The following is a 19326-nucleotide window of genomic DNA, read 5'->3' as shown; positions in this document are numbered from 1 at the left end:
CTTATGCACCTTTCACCCAGGTAGATCTGTTTGTGACTTGATAAAGCCCATTACGTTGGCAAAACGTTGTCAGTGAAGCATCACATTATACTGCTTGAATGTTTACATTTCCATTGTGTCGGTATTTTATACCATTTCTAATTTGACCCTGCTGATAATCTACCGGTTGTCATCTTTAAGTACTTGCACTAAAATACACACTGAAAGGGTGTGTCTCTAGTGCCACCAAAATGAATACCCAATTCAGAATATTTTACCTTACTAAAATTTAAAGAAAAAATGTTGTTTGCAGGGAAGATGTGGTTAAGCTTTTGAATGAGGCTATAGACAACAGAGAAGAAGGTCTGGTGTTAAAAGATCCTGATTCTGTGTATCGACCAGCGTCGCGCAAAGGAGGATGGATTAAAGTCAAGCCTGAGGTAAATAAATTTTAGCTCCAGAACAGTGAGTTTTTTTTTTTTTTTTGGGGGGGGGGAAGGGGAAAAATACAATCTGTAGGTTTGCATACAGTAGGCTCTCACAAGAGGCAAGAGTAATGTTCATAAAATTTGCATGTATTTTACAATATATTGATGCTAAATTATGATGATTTTTAAATTTTGGGGGGTAATTTTCAATATCTAGTTTCTTATGATTTTAGATATGTTTCAAAGTGTTTTAGTACTTGAAACATGGGGGGAAATACATCATCCAGCATTACTCCATTTGGAATATGCAGTATAAATTGGTACAAATGATTGTTTCTTATTTCTTTTGCTTGCTTTTGTCCTCTAACTAAATGTACAAGAAAATCTTGTGATATTACAATTGATTCAGGGTGTGTTACCCCTGGAAACATAGAACTAATTCACATTGACTTTCTTGGATTACCCTGGATAAAATATATTTCAGTTACAGTGGACCCTTGACTTACGATATTAATCCGTTCCAGAGAGCACATTGTAAGACGAAATTATCGTAAGTCGAATTAATTTTCCCCATAAGAAATAATGGAAATCAAATTAATCCGTTCAAGACACCCGAACGTATGAAAATTTTTTTTTTACCGTATGAAATATACATTTTCCTACACACAATATATATTGTGCATGTACTAGTGTACTAAATAAAGAATAAATGATGTTTACCTTTATTGAAGATGTAGTGATGAGACACTGTTTGTGTCTTGAGAGTGCCTTTTCCTCCTGAGTAATGTAGGTCCTGTTTGGCATTTTCTTCCAGAACAGGCCTTATCACACTGTATGCCACTACGATTCTTAAATCTCTCAAACCAACCTTTGCTGGCCTTAAATTCACCAGTATGAGCACTAGTTCCAGGCATTTTTTCCTATTCACCTGGGTGTTAGTCGACTGGTGTGGGTCACATCCTGGGGGACAAGATTAAGGACTCCAATGGAAATAAGTTAGACGGTCCTCGATGACACAATGACTTTCTTGGGTTATTCTGGGTGGCTAACCCTCTGGGGTTAATTGTTTCTCGGTATTCTCGATAAGCCACACCAACAACAGTCTCTCCACATCTTCGAGTAGTACAGCTGACCATGGTGCAACAGCAGCAGCAGCTGACTGTGGTACAGCAGCAGCAGCAGGTGACGGTGCTACAGCAGCAGCAGCAGGTGATGGTACTACAGCAGCAGCAGCAGCTGACGGTGCTACAGTAACAGCTGACTGTGGTGCAGCAGCAGCTGACGGTGCTACAGCAGCAGCTGATGGTGGTACAGCAGCAGCTGACCGTGGTACAGCAGCAGCAGCAGCTGACGGTGCTACAGCAGCAGCAGCAGTTGCCCGTGGTACAGCAGCAGCAGCAGGTGACAGTGTTACAGCAGCAGCTGACCATGGTGCAGCAGCTGACTGTGGTGCAGCAGCAGCTGACCGTGGTACAGCAGCAGCAGTAGCTGACTGTGGTGCAGCAGCAGCTGACCGTGGTACAGCAACAGCAGCAGCTGACCGTGGTACGATAGTATTTCGATAGTATTTCTCACCCTTTTTACCACAGGGTAGGCACTAGAAGCTTTCTTTGGGCCCATGGTGGCTTATTTAGCAGTTACAAGCACTAAAGACACTGGAATAATACAAAATTTATCGAATGTATGTGTGCAACTGTCTGCCCTGGCTTGTAAACAATGTCACGCTAGCTCAACTGAGGCGCTCAGGCCAGACGGACCAAACGGCTGTGTTCGGGATGAATTATGTAAGTTGAGTTTTTCAATGTAGGTTGGAGGTCAAATTTTTACGCTGACAAGCATCGTAAGTCGGTTTTATCGTAGGTTGAGGCTATCGTAAGTCGGGGGTCGACTGTAGTATATACTTTGTTATGTACTTTTTTATGACCCACATCTGTGTGCTCTCAAGAACTTTGTAAAAAAGTTCTTGAGGGCGATGTACACAGGCCTAAATAAAAACAAACTTACTTGTATAGATGCTGAGTGACATATCACACAGGTTTTTGACATGTTGTGCTGATCATTGGTACTCATGATACACTCTGTGGACCCACCTGGTCCTACATGTTTTCTTAGGCCTAACAAGGTAATAAGACACCTAAACATTTAAACTGAGGTGTAAAGGTTAAGAAACAAATTTTGTAATGAAGAAATAGATAAAATATACTATTAGGAAAAAGCAGTCACTGGAAATAAAGAAATGGATCAGACTTTGTGAGACTAATATTATTATTTGATTTTTAAAGCAGCTTTTGGAGCAGTTATAAAATAATATCCATTTGATAACTGAATTACTGCTGATACCCCTACAGTATGTGGACTCCCTGGTGCCCGAGCTGGACTTGCTCATTATTGGAGGGTACTATGGGAAGGGACGACACCAAGGGGTACTCTCACATTTTCTGCTTGGGGTTGCAGTTCCAAATGAAGAGCCAGGTGAACTGCACTACAATTCAGCATGTTATTACTAAATATCAGTATTTCAGAGAGAGAGAGAGAGAGAGAGAGAGAGAAAGAGAGAAAGAGAGAGATTATTTTGGCAAATGATAATGTTCATTAGTAGCCCCCTCCAAAAAATGCATCATTTCTTTGCCTTGCATACACAAAACCTAAGAGATTTTTGTGAAGTCTAATTATAGTATGTTGGTATACAGGTAGATGAGTCCAGCTTGATAGCTTAATAGGTGGGTACCACAACACTGAAGGTGCCAGATTCTCAACTTGTTACATTACAATATTCTCATGTTTTGACATAATTTTGAGACAGTAAGCTATCCTTAATCTGATACAGTATACTAATTCCATTGGTGTGATTAATTCTAGTTGGAAGACCTTATGCCAGGTATGCAGAGAATTTATACAGTAGACCATCGATTACGATGGTAGTTAGGTTCCTGAAACTTCAGTGTTAGACGAATCTGTGTCAAAGGAACTGAAGAGCTTATGGAAAAATAGGGTTATGTTCATGGGACCCCCCAAAAAGCCAAACAGCTTTTATTTAGGTCTCCTAATCTTACAAAAATAAAAATAATAATGCAATTGTTGTTCATTATTGTTACAATGCATGTTTTTCTGTTGCTTAAGGCTAAAAATGCAACAGAAATAATATTTCTTACCTAAAATTGTGATTGCTGGTGTTTGTTGATAATTGTGGAGGGAGTGGAGAGGCATGCTGAGGCCCATCTGGGCTGAGGTGGATGGTAGTCCAATCAGTAAGTCAGTCCAGTCAGGTGAGTCAGTAGGTCAGTCAGTCAAGTCAGTGCAGTCATTCAATTCAGTAGGTCATGCATTCAAGTCAGTCAGTCAAGTCATTCCGTAAATCAGTTAAGCTGGTCAGTCAAGTCAGTAAGTCATCAGTCAGTAAATCAGTCAAGTCAATCAAGTAGTAAGCAGTCAGTATATCAATCATTCAGTAAATCAGTAAGTCAGTCAGTAAAGTCATTCAGTAAATCAGTAAGTCAATCAGTAAAGTCATTCACTAAATCAGTCAAGTCAGTAAATTAGTCAAATCCGTAGGTCAGCCAGTCAGTTAAGTCATTCAGTAAAGCAGCTAAGTCAGTAGGTCAGTCAGTCAAGTAAGTCATTCAGTAAATCAGTCAAGTCAGTAGATCAGTCAGTCAATTAAGTCATTCAGTAAATCAGTCAAGTTATTCAGTCAGTCAAGTCAGTCAGTAAGCCAGTCAGTAAATCAGTCAAGTCATTCAGTAAATCAGGTCAGTCATTCAGTAAATCAGTCAAGTCATTCAGAAAATCAGTAAATCAGGTCAGTCAGTAAGTCATTCATCCAGCTTGTAGCGCTAAAATTTTTTCTCTACTGAGAAGCAGCACCGTTTAAATTAAATTTTACGAAGTGTAAAACGAAAATATGCCGTAGTTTGACAATAGTGTAATGGAGAAAACATTTTAATGGAATCCGTTTCAGTCATTGGTCTACTGTATATGCAAGGGTGATAGATTACATTTATTTGTGTATTTGTTATAATGCTTATAAATTGTCATTGTCCTTGCTTAGTTTATGATGGGAAGGCTTACTATTTGATGTGCAAGCAATGTTATAATTTCTTTTTAAACTGTTTACTATTTTCAGGTGGAAAGCCATGTGAGTTCCACTCTTTTTGCCGTATAGGATCAGGTTACACAGCTGCAGAACTTAGTGATCTTGTAGACAAGCTTAGGCCCAATACCAGAGTTGGCCATCAACCTCGAAATATTGTTGTGTCTAGAGAGAAGCCTGATGTATGGATTGAGCCTGTCAAATCTTACATTGTACAGGTTTGCACATTTTCCATTTTTGCTCTAGTTGATTGGAAATATGCTACATTTTTTATCTTATAAGACACACTTTCTCTCTTCCCCCCCCAAAAAAAAAATAGTCCCCCCCCAAAATCCTGCATCTTACACAGCCCATGTAATTGTGGAAGCAGTGGAGTATATGTATGATAATGTACACAAAAAAAAATTCAAAAATTGAGGTGGATCACATGTAAAGGTGCGTCTTGTATGACACAAAATACGGTAATTTACAAACGTGTTTTTCTCTTATATAAACATACAGCCTTTTGGAAGTGGAGAAGAATCCTTCCTCCGTAAGCCATGCCTTTTGTAAGAGGCGACTAACATGCCTGGAGCAAGGGGTTAGTTACCCCAACTAGCCCATGCCAGGCAGTTCTAACTCACTGAAGCTCATTGCTCAGCATCAAGGAATGGTGTGCCTTATTCCTTAACCTAATATATCTGCCAAAATAAGTAGCTAAGTTATTCATTGATAGATAAGGCATATGTAAAAAACTTGAGTATCTTGAAAGATATCCAAATGTTGCACATATGCCTTATCCATCAACTTGTCAGTATTGTACACCATTAATCTAATAATAATATATTACTGCACTAAAAATATATTATATATAGGGGAGTTTTGATATTTTTTAGAGCATAACCCTATTTTTCAGATATGTTATTCACTTAGCACAAATTTACATCATTATTAGACTTATTGACCCTTTTCAAACTAGTTAACAATTTAATGTATATTTGGTTACCATTAAGGAACTGACTTTGATATGTACTTGATATGTATGTTTTTTCTAGGTAAATACGTAATTTTGTTAATGTTAAATTGAAATGGCCTTTTTTTTTTTTTTTTTAGTGGATTGAATTTAAAGTTCTAAATGAAAAGCAAAATGGGATTTCACTAGATACAAAAATCTTTGTAATTATCATGTAGTCCATATACTATTAGTTAATTACAGTACAGTGGAACCCCGGATTTTGTACTTAATCTGTTGGCGTATTGAAGAAGGCAAGGAGGGGAGAGGGAGTTGAAGTTATTGTTTGGAAGGGGAATATCCCTCCATAAGGACTTCAGGTATCAAAGCCCTCTCTGGGGTTACTTTCCTTCTTCGTCTTTTACTGGCATTGGACCCCTGTCGCACTAAAAGTCTGTCCAGAGATCTCTGTTTCTGGCGTCTCTTTAAGATTTGCCTAAAATGGGACAAGGTATTGTCACTGAACATGTTGCAGATACAGCTTGTATCAGCTTGATCCATACCAACAACAAATTCTCCACATCTTTGATTGTTTGTGATCTCTGTTTTGTTAGCATATTTACCCCTTTTGCAACTTTAGCTTCCTTGATTTCTACTTTCTTTGCCAGACTGGAACAGATTGATGATTTTAATTTCCCATACATCCTGGCATGCTCAGCTAAACGTATGCCACTTTTGTATTTTTCTACTATCTCTTTTTTGAATTCTATCATGTTTCTTACCTTCCTTAGCAAAGGGCTGGCACTAGGAACTTTCTTTGAGCCTATGGTAGCTTATTTCACAGTCGCAATCAATAAACAAGCACAAAAATTGCAAAATGTTTTGGATGAATGCTCACTCAATCAGTGACAGAGCCAGACTGAGACACGTACACATGAGAGTGGTGGTGTCCCAGGCAGGTCGACGCGTCTGATGCATACGATTTCCGGGTGGAAAAATCTGGACCAAAATTTTGCCAAAAAAGCGTTCTAAATCCAAATTGTATGATATTCGGACCATATGAAAACTGGAGTTCCACTGTATATGTAGTCCATATACTATACAGTAATTCTATGTGCTTTGATGAATGTGGAATATGAATAGTCTTAAGGAATTTTAAGGTAGTGGATACTGCAATAAAAATAATTTTCACAGGTTAGAGCAGCAGAAATTGTAAAGAGTGATTTGTATCAAGCTGGAGTGACGCTGAGGTTCCCAAGGGTTGAAAAAGTACGCTATGACAAACCCTGGTATGATACTCTTACCACAGTACAGTTAGACCAACTTGTAAAGGTAAAACTCATCAAACTTGATCTATGTGTTTTTGGTTTACTGCAAATGCTGTGAGATATATAAAAATTTTCAGTGCCATTAGTGAGCTATGTATTTTCTGATGAACTGACTTTTTGTGGTGGTGAATGTAATGATTGTGAAGACACACTTTGTGTGTTATGTTGGATGTTAACATATCTTATTTTAACTGCTAAAAAAAAAATTCTTCAGGAAGCTAGTGGAAAGTTAGCCACTAAACATTACATAGATGGCGGTGATGAACCCTCTGCCAAGCGCAAGAGTCCAACCAAAGCAGAGCATCCCTCTCTGCCTCTACACTACACACCAGCAGAAATATCAAAAGTGGTAAAGGTACGAGATAGACAGTATTGCTCAGTAAAGTTACTTTCCATGATCATCAAAATTGACAGTGTAATCTTTCTTAACCAGAATAAAACATCACTGAGCGTGTGAATTATAAAAAATTCCAAGTAATAAAAATTGACACCTCTTATATTCAAATTTAAAACTTTAAATTAAAAAAAAAAGATGTTCTGATACAAATTAGAAATTTTCACTTTTTTATGGAAAATCTAAGATTTTGAATATCTTTCTAAATTCAGAGTTTTGGAAATCATTCTCTCCAAATCAGAAAATTCTGGTTTACATATGTACTCCAAGTTTAAATATTTTTTTTTCTGACTCACAGTAAGACCCCACATTACATTGTGCTTTAATTAATGTAGATTATGTATAATGAAAATATTGGGTTAGGTTCATTATTCCTCATAAAAAGCCAAACAATTTTTTTTTTAAATTTCTTATTTTGTCAAAAATAGTGAAGGTTTTGACACCTTACATTGTAGATATCATTGCTTGTTGATTTAAGAAAATGTATGTTATGTGCCCAGATCCTAAAATAAAAATAATTTTATTTCTAAAATGGTAGGGAATCATTTTGCAAAGGTAATGACATGAAAATTTTAAAATTTGATGCAATATTTATGGACTTACACAGGCGGAAAGTTGGAGGTCAAAAAGTAACATTGCCCACCAAGAAATATCCAGTAAAACCATGAAAACCATGCCCTGTGTGGACTGAATGATTTTTTATGTATACTTTGTACACTCCCTGTACAGACCCATTCTTTCACGTGTAGGCATAAAATTTGCTGCTCGCAGCAAATTTAAGGGTATTATGAATTATGCGTAGATCTGCTTAAACATTATTGGTCTCAATCACATAGATCTACTTGTCCAACAGTGAAAGGGTTAATAAGGCCTGGGGAGAAAGCTGTTGTTTGATGCAGTATGATGCTTATTCCTTCCAGAGAAACTGGGCATGGCATTTGATTCAGAGAAAACAGAGAAGGTTAATGTGATGTCAGTGATTATTATAAATTTAATATACACTCTTATCAGTATAAAATACAGCCTCTCCTCACTTAGCGACGTACTCGTTTACTGGCACCTCAGACTTATGATGGGCTCTCTGACCAGTATTCATACCTAAATAGTGTATATTAGAGCTGATTTCCTCTATTCTCTTTATTTCAATATAAAGTACAATACTATATAATGTTTTATATCTGTAGTGGAGGCATGCCTCTGGCAAGACAGTGATGGAGTGAATGATGAAAGTTTTTCTTTTTTGGGCCACAATGCCTTAGTGGGAAATGGCTGATGTGTTAATAAAAAAGTAATACTGTATAAACATTTAAAAATATACCAGAAATGTTATCTATGGTGCAAAGGCGATATTAAAACAATATCAAAGATGGTTGACACAAACTCACTAACATTATAGTATGCTCATCAATTAGCGACGAATTTGTTTAACGACGTACATAGTCTTAGGAACAGAACTCTGTTGTTAAGTGAAAAGAGGCTGTATGCAAAACAAGTAACAAATATTTTACCCTGCCTTAAATTCTTTGTTTTACTTGCTTGTTGATGCAGAGGTGTTTGGAGGTGGTTATATGACTACTTAGTAGATGGAATAGGATTGCTGAAACACATGAAGGATTTAAGAAGGGTAGGGGGTGTGCAGACCAAGTGATTATATTGAAGCTTATTAGTGAACAGTACTTAGATAATGGTAAAGCACTTTTTTGCTTAACTCCAATATTGCTCTCATACTTTTTGTACTGTATATAATATATAGGGAAGTATCCACCAGTATCTGTCTCCTTTCAGAAAGATGAGATACTTTCAGGCCTGGAAATGTGTGTGATGGGGCATAGTGATGAGTATACAAAGCAGCAACTGGAAACGATGATAGTTGAACATGGAGGCTCTTTCACCCAACACCCAGGTAAGCTTTTGAAAAAGTGTTTTTTTTAATATTTCAAGCTTGGTAAAAAGATTTATTTACTTTGTTATAGTTAGGATCATCTGTTGGAATCATCCCTAAATCTGTGCTGGTTTTCTGTAAAGAATCTTTTCCACTTGCTTCAACATCCTCTTTGTCACTATCTTCTCCAGAACTTTTGACAGTATGCATGTTAGAGATACTGGCCTGTAATTTTTTTTTTTTTTTTACACAGGGTTTGACAAGGTTAAGGATCTCTAGCACTAGCTCTTTTTATATATGGAGACCACATTTGCCCTTTTCCAACTTTCTGGCAGATGTTCTGATTGGAATTATTGGTTTAATACCTTCTCTCACCACCTATTGAAATATGTTGTCTAGTCCCATTGCATGTGTTACATTAAGCTCACCTAGTATCTTCCTCACTGATATTGTTATGCTGATGCTTTCAAGCATGTGTTGATGTGTTCTAACAACAGTGCCTGCCTTCTCATAGCTCCCCACTTTTGTCTTTAAAGATCTCTTTGAATCTTTTGCTAAGCTCTGCATATTTCTGTTATTCTCTGCCACTTCCCAGCCTTCTTCAGCCTCATCACTTGATCCTTCACGGTTATCTTTTCTTATGTGGCTGTAGAGTAAATTTAGTTCTGTTTTTGTCTTTAATGATATATCATTGTTAAGTTATTCTTCAGATTTCATTCTTTTTCTTAATTATCCATTTCTAACTCTACTGCTTGTTTCTTAGATTTCTCTGGTTTTATTTGCTATATATTTCTTCCATGCCATCTTACACCACTCCTTGGCCTCTGTATTCCTAATTGAACCATGGGCTCTCTATATTTTTCCTGTTTCTTTTCCTCATAATTGTTATGAATCTTTTCTTTATCTCTTAGCATCTTGACTCTTAATATTGTCATTCTTTCTTGTACATCTTTGCCCTTCAGTTCCCTTCCCATTACATTTCTCTCAGAAATTTCTCATGCTGTCTTAGTCCTCTTTTCTCTAGTCCCATTTACTCTTACACTCACTTCCTCATTTCTCTCTTCATTGCCCTTTCCACCAAACACTCAAAACTTAATTTTGCATGATTGCTGGCACCTATTGATTGTCCATAAGTAATTTCATCTTTTTTTTTTTTTTAACAAGTCGGCCATCTCCCACCGAGGCAGGTTGACCCAAAAACAAAGAAAATCCCCAAAAAGAAAATACTTTCATCATCATTCAACACTTTCACCTCACTCACACATAATCACTGTTTTTGCAGAGGTGCTCAGAACACAACAGTTTAGAAGCATATACGTATAAAGACACACAACATATCCCTCCAAACTGCCAATATCCCGAACCCCTCCTTTAGAGTGCAGGCATTGTACTTCCCATTTCCAGGACTCAAGTCCGGCTATATAAAAATAACCGGTTTCCCTGAATCCCTTCACTAAATATTACCCTGCTCACACTCCAACAGATCGTCAGGTCCCAAATACCATTCATCTCCATACACTCCTATCGAACACGCTCACGCACGCCTGCTGGAAGTCCAAGCCCCTTGCCCACCAAACCTCCCTTACCCCTTCCTTCCAACCTTTTCGAGGACGACCCCTACCCCGCCTTCCTTTCCCTACAGATTTAAACGCTCTCCATGTCATTCTTCTTTGATCCATTCTCTCTAAATGACCAAACCACCTCAACAACCCTTCTTCAGCCCTCTGACTAATACTTTTTTTAACTCCACACCTTCTCCTAATTTCCACACTCCTAATTTTCTGCATAATATTTACACCACACACATTGCCCTTAGACAGGACATCTCCACTGCCTCCAACCATCTCCTCGCTGCTGCATTTCATCTTTTTTTTTTCTTTTTTTTTTTTTCAACAAGTCGGCCGTCTCCCACCGAGGCAGGGTGACCCAAAAAAGAAAGAAAATCCCCGAAAAGAAAATACTTTCATCATCATTCAAAACTTTCACCACACTCACACATTATCATTGTTTTTGCAGAGGGCTCAGAATACAACAGTTTAGAAGTATATACGTATAAAGATACACAACATATCCCTCCAAACTGCCAATATCCCAAACCCCTCCTTTAAAGTGCAGGCATTGTACTTCCCATTTCCAGGATGCAAGTCCGACTATATGAAAATAACCGGTTTCCCTGAATCTCTTCACTAAATATTACCCTGCTCACACTCCAACAGATCGTCAGGTCCCAAGTACCATTCGTCTCCATTCACTCCTATCTAACACGCTCACGCATGCTTGCTGGAAGTCCAAGCCCCTCACCCACAAAACCTCCTTTACCCCCTCTCTCCAACTCTTTTGAGGACGACCCCTACCCCGCCTTCCTTCCCCTATAGATTTATATGCTTTCCATGTCATTCTACTTTGATCCATTCTCTCTAAATGACCAAACCACCTCAACAACCCCTCTTCTGCCCTCTGACTAATACTTTTATTACTCCACACCTTTTCCTAATTTCCACACTCCGAATTTTCTGCATAATATTTACACCACACATTGCCCTTAGACAGGACATCTCCACTGCCTCCAACCGTCTCCTCGCTGCTGCATTTAACACCCAAGCATTTCATCTATGTTATAATAATCATTTTGTGTGAAAATCAGATCAAGTTTCACTGCTTCATCTTCCCTTTCCCTCTCACTCTTGTTGTGTCATTCCTGGAGATGGGAAGTACAGTGCCTGCACTCTGAAGGAGGGGTGTTAATGTTGCAGTTTAAAAACTGTAGTGTAAAGCACCCTTCTGGCAAGACAGTGATGGAGTGAATGATGGTGAAAGTTTTTCTTTTTCAGGCCACCCTGCCTTGGTGAGAATCGGCCAGTGTGATAGTAAAAAATAAAAAAAAATACTTTCATAAGTTTTGGTCTCCATATTTCTGGTCATTCCTGGGGGGTCCCAGTTTTCTCAGGCAGTCTAATTATGATTGAAATCTTATAATTTCAATATGTAAATTACTGTTATATAACCAATGATTCTTATAATTTCAATATGTAAATTACTGTTATATAACCAATGATTCTTATAATTTCAATATGTAAATTACTGTTATATAACCAATGATTCTTATAATTTCAATATGTAAATTACTGTTATATAACCAATGATTCACATATTGGTATATGACCACTGCCACTAATAGTGACAGTGGTTATACCATGATCACCATTAGTGTGTTTTTGCCTCTCCTGACATTACAATACCTGCTGTATAGTCCCTACAATCTGCTGTTTCCACTTCTCCGAGTTCCCCAAATCTCCAGTGGTTCCTAGCCATCAGAGTTACTTCTGTTTTTCTTTTATTTTTCCTTATTTTTCTTAATGTTAGGTAGCCCTATGGGAGTATTGCATTTGTTATTATTCCTGAGACTTTTGTCTCTGTAATAGCTACAGTGTCAGGGCTTTCCTCTCTTCTTTTTTTAAGAATTCTCATTTGTTGGAGAGACTATCTACTTTTGCATGCCACACTTTGAGTCTCTTGTCTTTTACTGTTTTCTGGGCATACTGTTTTCTTACTTCACTTCTGAATCTTTGTGGAGTGTTGAGGCATTTCCTGAACTCATTTTTTTTTCCTTGTTGATCCATCCCTTTTATGATAGGTGTTCTATTCCTTGTCCCATTCCTCCACTGCTTCCTTCACCTTTCTCATGTCTCTCTTTCTACCTTTCATTCCTCCCAAACATTTGGCAATATATTGTGTTGAAGTTACAGGATTACTTCAGATTTTATTTTTGTCTTGCTACCCTATTATTGTTTCTGTTCTTATAAACAGAATTTGCAATGAGCTTGTCTTTCCCTCTGTATTTGCTCCTACCCTTTAAAAACAAAAATTTTGCTTGTTTATTTTTTATAAAATCTTCAATTTTTTGTTCTTTCTGCTTTTGTACATTTCTCTCAGGTTTTCTTCCTTCATTTAAGCTGAACTGTATGATAGATCTGTACCACATATCATCCTCTTCTTGTTCCGTCACGGTTGCCTTCTCCACCTTTCGCTCCTCATGGTCATTTGCCATTTCTAATTTCTCTTTTCTCCTGACCTGCAGAGCATATGTTGGTTATCCACATCCTTTACTTTCCTGATATAATTCTTTCCCTGTCTCTGGTCTCCATTCAGCTGATTCAGCACTTAGCCTTTCTGCTTCCTGGCTTAGCACCCTAACTTCATTTTCAAGGTCTTTCTCTTTCTCTTCCTTTCATCATTCCTGTTTGTTTAAATTTCCTCATTCTTTTCCCTCAGACTCTTCCTTAAAATTGATGAGTTAGCAAGGATGTTGGGGGGCTGGAGGCTGGGAGGGTATTTCATTGCCTGGTGAGGAGTATACATGTACTACTGAAATTTTACACGTTATTTTATTTTTAAGACTTATAGCACAAAATAAAAAACTTTTGCACTGTGACATTTTGGTTGTATTTTTTAATAGCATTTACACAAAATTGCACCATGTTATGTCATGGTATAAGTGGGTTTTTTGGTTTTGTATAATTTTAATTATACTTTTACTCTTGTGTATTCCAGGTCAGAACACACACTGCATTATTACAAACACTGTATCAATACGTGTGAAGAACTACATCCAGTCAGGTAAACACAACATTATACGACCTTCTTGGATTGAGGCATGTTCAAAAAGCAGTCGTTTATTGCCCTGGGGTCCCTTAGATGTGATACATGTACAAGATAAGGAAAATGAGCACATGAAAGAATTGTTTGATGAGTTTGGAGACAGCTATACTGAACCAGCAGATGAGAAGAGCCTCAAAAGAATTATGGACAACATGAAGAATGAGGTGAGTTCAGGATCAGGTTCTGACCTCCACAGTAAATATCATGCATTTGTTTGGTTTAGACTTCTGTATTGACTTTCATCATTACTACAGCCATCTTCATATAAAAAAAAAAATTGTAGAAAGAGCTTTTATTTGGACCACTTTTTTATTTGTTAAGACACTTATTGAGTTATGCAGAGGATACTGTGATGTCAGCTCACTTTTGGCATGACAGTAATTGAATGAATGGTGAAAGTATTTCCTCCTCTTTTGGTCACTCTGCCTTGGTAGGAGATGGTTGGGGTGTAAAAAAAAAATTTACATTACACCCAAATTACCATGACAGTGTCCTCCATCGAAAACACTGCAAGAATCCAAGCGGACGTCAACCAAATCTTCAACTGGGCAACTCAAAACAATATGAAATTCAGTGAAGAGAAGTTTCAACTACTCAGATATGGAAAACTTGAGGAAATTAAAACTGTATCAGGGTATACAGCAAATTCTAACCATACAATAGAGCGAAAAAGTAATGTGAAGGACCTGGGAGTGATACTGTCAGAGGATCTCGCCTTCAAAGACCACAACAATGTATCTACTACATTTGCTAGAAAAATGATAGGATGGATAATGAGAACCTTCAAAACCCTTCAAAACTAGGGACACCAAGCCCATGATGACTCTCTTCAAATCACTTGTTCTCTCTAGGCTGGAATACTGCTGTGCACTGACTGCCCCCTTCAAGGCAGGCAAAATTACTGACCTGGAGAGTGTACAAAGAACTTTCATGGCACACATAAGTACAATAAGGCACCTAAATTACTGGGAACAGATAAAGTTCCTTGATTTGTATTCCCTGGAATGCAGGCAAGAGAGATACATGATAATATACACTTGGAAAATCCTAGAGGGATTATTAGCAAAATTGCACACAAAAATCACTCCCTATGAAAGCAAAAGACTCGGCAGGAGATGCAACATTTCTCCAATGAAAAGCAGGGGCACCATGAGAGACAACACAATAAGTGTCAGGGGCTCAAGACTATTCAACTGCCTCCCAGCATACATAAGGGGGATTACCAATAGACCCCTGGCTGTCTTCAAGAAGGCACTGGACTGGCACCTAAAGTCAGCACCTGACCAGCCGGGCTTTGGTTCGTACATCAGTTTGCATGTGGCCAGCAGTACCAGCCTGGTTGATCAGACCTTGATCCACCACGAGGCCTGGTCTCAGACTGGGTCGCAGGGGCATTGACCCCCAAAATCCTCTCCAGGTATACTCCAGGTATATACTAGTCCTGACTCGGTGAGATATGGCTGGTTTATTGAAAGAAGAAGATATACTAGTTAGAGAGAAAGAGGTAAGGTAAGTGAAATTGTTGGAGTTTGGTGAATCATGGGTCTGTGGAGCACTGTGGAAGGTACACTGTTCTGCTGTGTTGAAATACTCTGGTTCCTGGATGTTAGGTTTACCTTATTCCTATGCAACTTATTTGCTAAGAATGTCCTAATAATATGGTTTGTGCCAGTCAGGGCCGTCTGTAAGCCGATTGGACCGATTGCTCCCAGTTGGGCTCCGTGCCTGAGGGGGCCCCGCTTGTCAAGTACACACAACAACACGAAGTAAAAAAAAGAGGGCATCTGGAGAAAGGAGTTTTTTCAAGCTGAAACTAATCAAAACTTACTTGAGATCATCAATTCAGCAATAACGTTTGAACAGTTTGGCGATTATATCCATTGAATCTGAAATTAGCAGGAGTTTACGCTTTGACAAAATTTTAAAGACTTTGCAGAGAAAAAAGCAAGAAAAATAACTTTCTCCTTTAAAAGAGACTGGAGAAATATATGAGTGGGAGGGGCTGGGTTTGATTGGTGTCATGGGTATGGGAGTAAATTCTTGAGGAATTTAGGGTAGGGGTGGTTTTGATAAGGACCTGCCTTGTATAGGCCAGTAGGCCTTCTGCAGTGTTCCTCCATTCTTATGCTTTTATGTCCTTAAAAGGCAATAAATTATTAATATGACTCATTTATAGTTTATGAATGTTAAGTGATTTTTAGAAGTCCAAAAAAGATAATTTGTTTCCAAGAGTGCACTTAAATTCTGATTTTTTTTCTGAACAAAAATAAATTAATATTTTTAATAAATCATTTTACAGTCACTAAAGCAAGTGGTATTGTAGCTATGTACTTTTCAGAGGTAATATACAAATTTTGTTTGTTACTTGTACACTTACATGTATGCAATTTTATATTAAAATATAGCTTACATCTGTTTGATATGTTAACTCGCATACATTTTTTAAGCGCAGTTTGATTGTTTTCCATACATAGGGCCCACCAAAATTGTTCCCAATTGGCCCCCACACCTTTTAAGACTGGCTCTGGTGCCAGTGGTTTGGCATACATTGTAGATAACTTAGCTATGGGAGGTTCCAAGAGATATACAAGTGTGTAACAACTATTCATGTTTGTGAACAAACCCTTGCTGGAAAAATTGTTGATGATGTCTGTACTAGGGGGTATTATAGCAGTCATGACAGTTGTAGTATGAATGACATATAAAGCCTCTTTGGTCCTAGAGGCTTTATATGTACATGTTCTTTCAAGAAATTCACATGTGCTTTCACACCAAGCCATAAATGTAATAACATTAACTATTAGGAATCATAAGAAATTAGTGAGATTATTCACTTGTGATTTTCAGTCACTTTGTCAATATACTTTCAGTCGTGGACCCCCCTGTCGGTAGATGAAATGTGTAAGCTGGATGAACAAATATGTGAACCAGGAGATGCACGAGCTCTCTTCAGACGCATAAAGGCATTTTTTGTAAGTTTTATCTTGTACTGGCATCCAGATAAATTAGTTTTTTATAGTTCAGTTGAACACTTTTAGAGTGATTCACTATGTGTAGTGCTCTTTACTTTGCATCAGTCTTCAGAAGTGTAACTCATGTTACATCTTAGTCAAAAGTCAAGAGCATAGTTTGGAGCAATATCTTATAGGTAATATGTTTGACTTACTGCTGAAAATATACCTTACAGTATCAGTCATTATCAGTGATTAATCATATGCTTTCCAGGCATTATATTCAGTTTCTTTTAAAGAAATTTGCACTGGTATATTTATTAGTAAAACTAGTTGGAATTCTGGGTTTGGGGCATGAAGATGGCCAGAGTATAGCCCCATCTCCATTTTACTGTTTTAAACTGGGTTTACTTAAAGTGGATTCACATATTTCTGATGTTAAAAGGATTTCATCATCATTCCACACTTTCGCCTCACTCATGGATAATCACTGTCTTTGCAGAGGCGCTCAGATACGACAGTTCAGAAGTCCCTCCAAACTGCCAATATCCCAAACCCTTATTTTAAAGTGCAGGCATTGTACTTCCCATTTCCAGGACTCAAGTCCGGCTAACCGGTTTCCCTGAATCCCTTCACAAAATATTACCCTGCTCACACTCCAACAGCTTGTCAGGTCCCAAAAACCATTCGTCTCCATTCACTCCTATCTAACATGCTCACGCATTCTTGCTGGAAGTCAAGGCCCGTCACCCACAAAACCTCCTTTACCCCCTTCCTCCAACCTTTTCAAGGACAACCCCTACCCCACTTTCCTTCTCCTACAGAGGTATATGCTCTCCAAGTCATTCTACTTTGTTCCATTCTTTCTAAATGACCAAATAACTTCGACAACCCCTCTTCAGCCCTTTGACTAATACTTTTAGTAACTCCACACCTCCTAATTTTCACACTCCGAATTCCCTGCATAATATTTACACCACACATTGCCCTTAGACAAGACATAGCCACTGCCTCCAGCTACCCCCTCGCTGCAGCATTTACAACTCAAGCTTCACACCCATATAAGAGTGTTGGTACCACTATACTTTCGTACATTCCCTTCTTTGCCTCCATGGATAACGCTTTTTGTCTCCAGATACCTCAATGCACCACTCACCTTTTTTTCCTTTAGTTCTATGGTTAACCTCATCTGACACGTCAACTCCCAAATATCTGTAAACATTCACTTCTTCCATACTCCCTCTCTCCAATATGATATCCAATTTTTCTTTATCTAAATCGTTTGATACCCTCATCACCTTACTCTTATCTATGTTCACTTTCAACTTTCTACCTTTACACACCCTCCGAAACTCATCCACTAACCTTTGCAGGTTTTCTTTTGAATCTCCCAAAAGCACAGTATCATCAGCAGAAAGTAACTGTGTCAACTCCCATTTTGTATTTGATTCCCCCAAATTTAATCCCACCCCTCTCCCCAATACCCTAGTATTTACTTCTTTTACAACTCCATCTATAAATACTGTATATTAAACAGCCATGGTGACATTACACATCTGTGTCTAAGACCTACTTTTACCGACCGGGAAGTAATCTCCCTCTCTCCTACACACCCTAACCTGAACCTCAGTATCCTCATAAAAACTCTTTACAGCATTTAGTAGTTTACTGCCTATTCAATTTACTTGCAACATCTGCCACATTGCTCCCCTATCCACTCTATCATATGCCTTTTCTAAATCCATAAATGCAATGAAAACTTCCCTACCTTTATCTAAATACTGTTCACATATATGCTTCAATGTAAACACTTGATCTACACATCCCCTACCCACTCTAAAGCCTCCTTGCTCATCTGCAATCCTACCCTCTGTCTTACCTCTTAATTCTTTCAATAATAACCCTACTGTACACTTTACCTAGTATACTCAGTAAACTTATTCCCCTATAATTTTTACAGTCTCTTTTTCTCCCCTTCCCTTTCTATAAAGGAACTATGCATGCTCTCTGCCAATCCCTAGGTACCTTACCCTCTTTCATACATTTATTAAACAAAAACACCAACCACTCCAACACTATCCCCCCCTGCTTTTAACATTTCTGTCATGATCCTGTCAGTTCCAGCTGCTTTACCCCCTTTCATTCTACTTAATGCCTCATGCACCTCCCCCCCACTCACATCCTGCTCTTCTTCACTCCTAAAAGATGTTATACCTCCCTGGCCGATTAGATGAGTCATTCTTTAGTTATTGTGTGGATTCAATTCCAATTTTTTTACTATTTTACTACTATGACAAATTTTCCTGTATGCAAGCAAAACTTAATGAATACTATCTTGGCCCTAAGATCCATCAGCCATTAAATATTGAAGCCATTTAGAAAAGGTAAACTGAAATTCATTTAATGGAAATGAAGATTTCCCAATATTTCACATTTTTTTTTTTTTTTTTCAACAAGTCGGCCGTCTCCCACCGAGGCAGGGTGACCCAAAAAAGAAAGAAAATCCCCAAAAAGAAAATACTTTCATCATCATTCAACACTTTCACCACACTCACACATTATCACTGTTTTTGCAGAGGTGCTCAGAATACATCAGTTTAGAAGCATATACGTATAAAGATACACAACATATCCCTCCAAACTGCCAATATCCCAAACCCCTCCTTTAAAGTGCAGGCATTGTA

The 19326-nt window shown here is 38.1% G+C and overlaps 1 protein-coding gene across 1 annotated transcript in view; it reads left to right on the top strand.

Moving 5' to 3' along the window:
* Positions 1-19326, top strand: part of DNAlig4 (DNA ligase 4) — a 41799-nt gene that overhangs the window by 19627 nt on the left and 2846 nt on the right. Inside the window, exons 10-17 of the mRNA XM_070098693.1 lie at positions 293-419; positions 2756-2879; positions 4531-4715; positions 6623-6760; positions 6971-7111; positions 8936-9053; positions 13584-13855; positions 16562-16663. Coding sequence (XP_069954794.1) covers positions 293-419; positions 2756-2879; positions 4531-4715; positions 6623-6760; positions 6971-7111; positions 8936-9053; positions 13584-13855; positions 16562-16663 — 1207 coding nt within the window. The remainder of the gene's footprint in view (positions 1-292; positions 420-2755; positions 2880-4530; positions 4716-6622; positions 6761-6970; positions 7112-8935; positions 9054-13583; positions 13856-16561; positions 16664-19326) is intronic.

Source organism: Cherax quadricarinatus, chromosome 64, assembly GCF_038502225.1.
Source record: "Cherax quadricarinatus isolate ZL_2023a chromosome 64, ASM3850222v1, whole genome shotgun sequence".
Taxonomy (NCBI): domain Eukaryota; kingdom Metazoa; phylum Arthropoda; class Malacostraca; order Decapoda; family Parastacidae; genus Cherax; species Cherax quadricarinatus.
The sequence above is the reverse complement of the archived record's forward strand: the minus strand, read 5'-3'. Positions and strand labels throughout refer to the sequence as shown.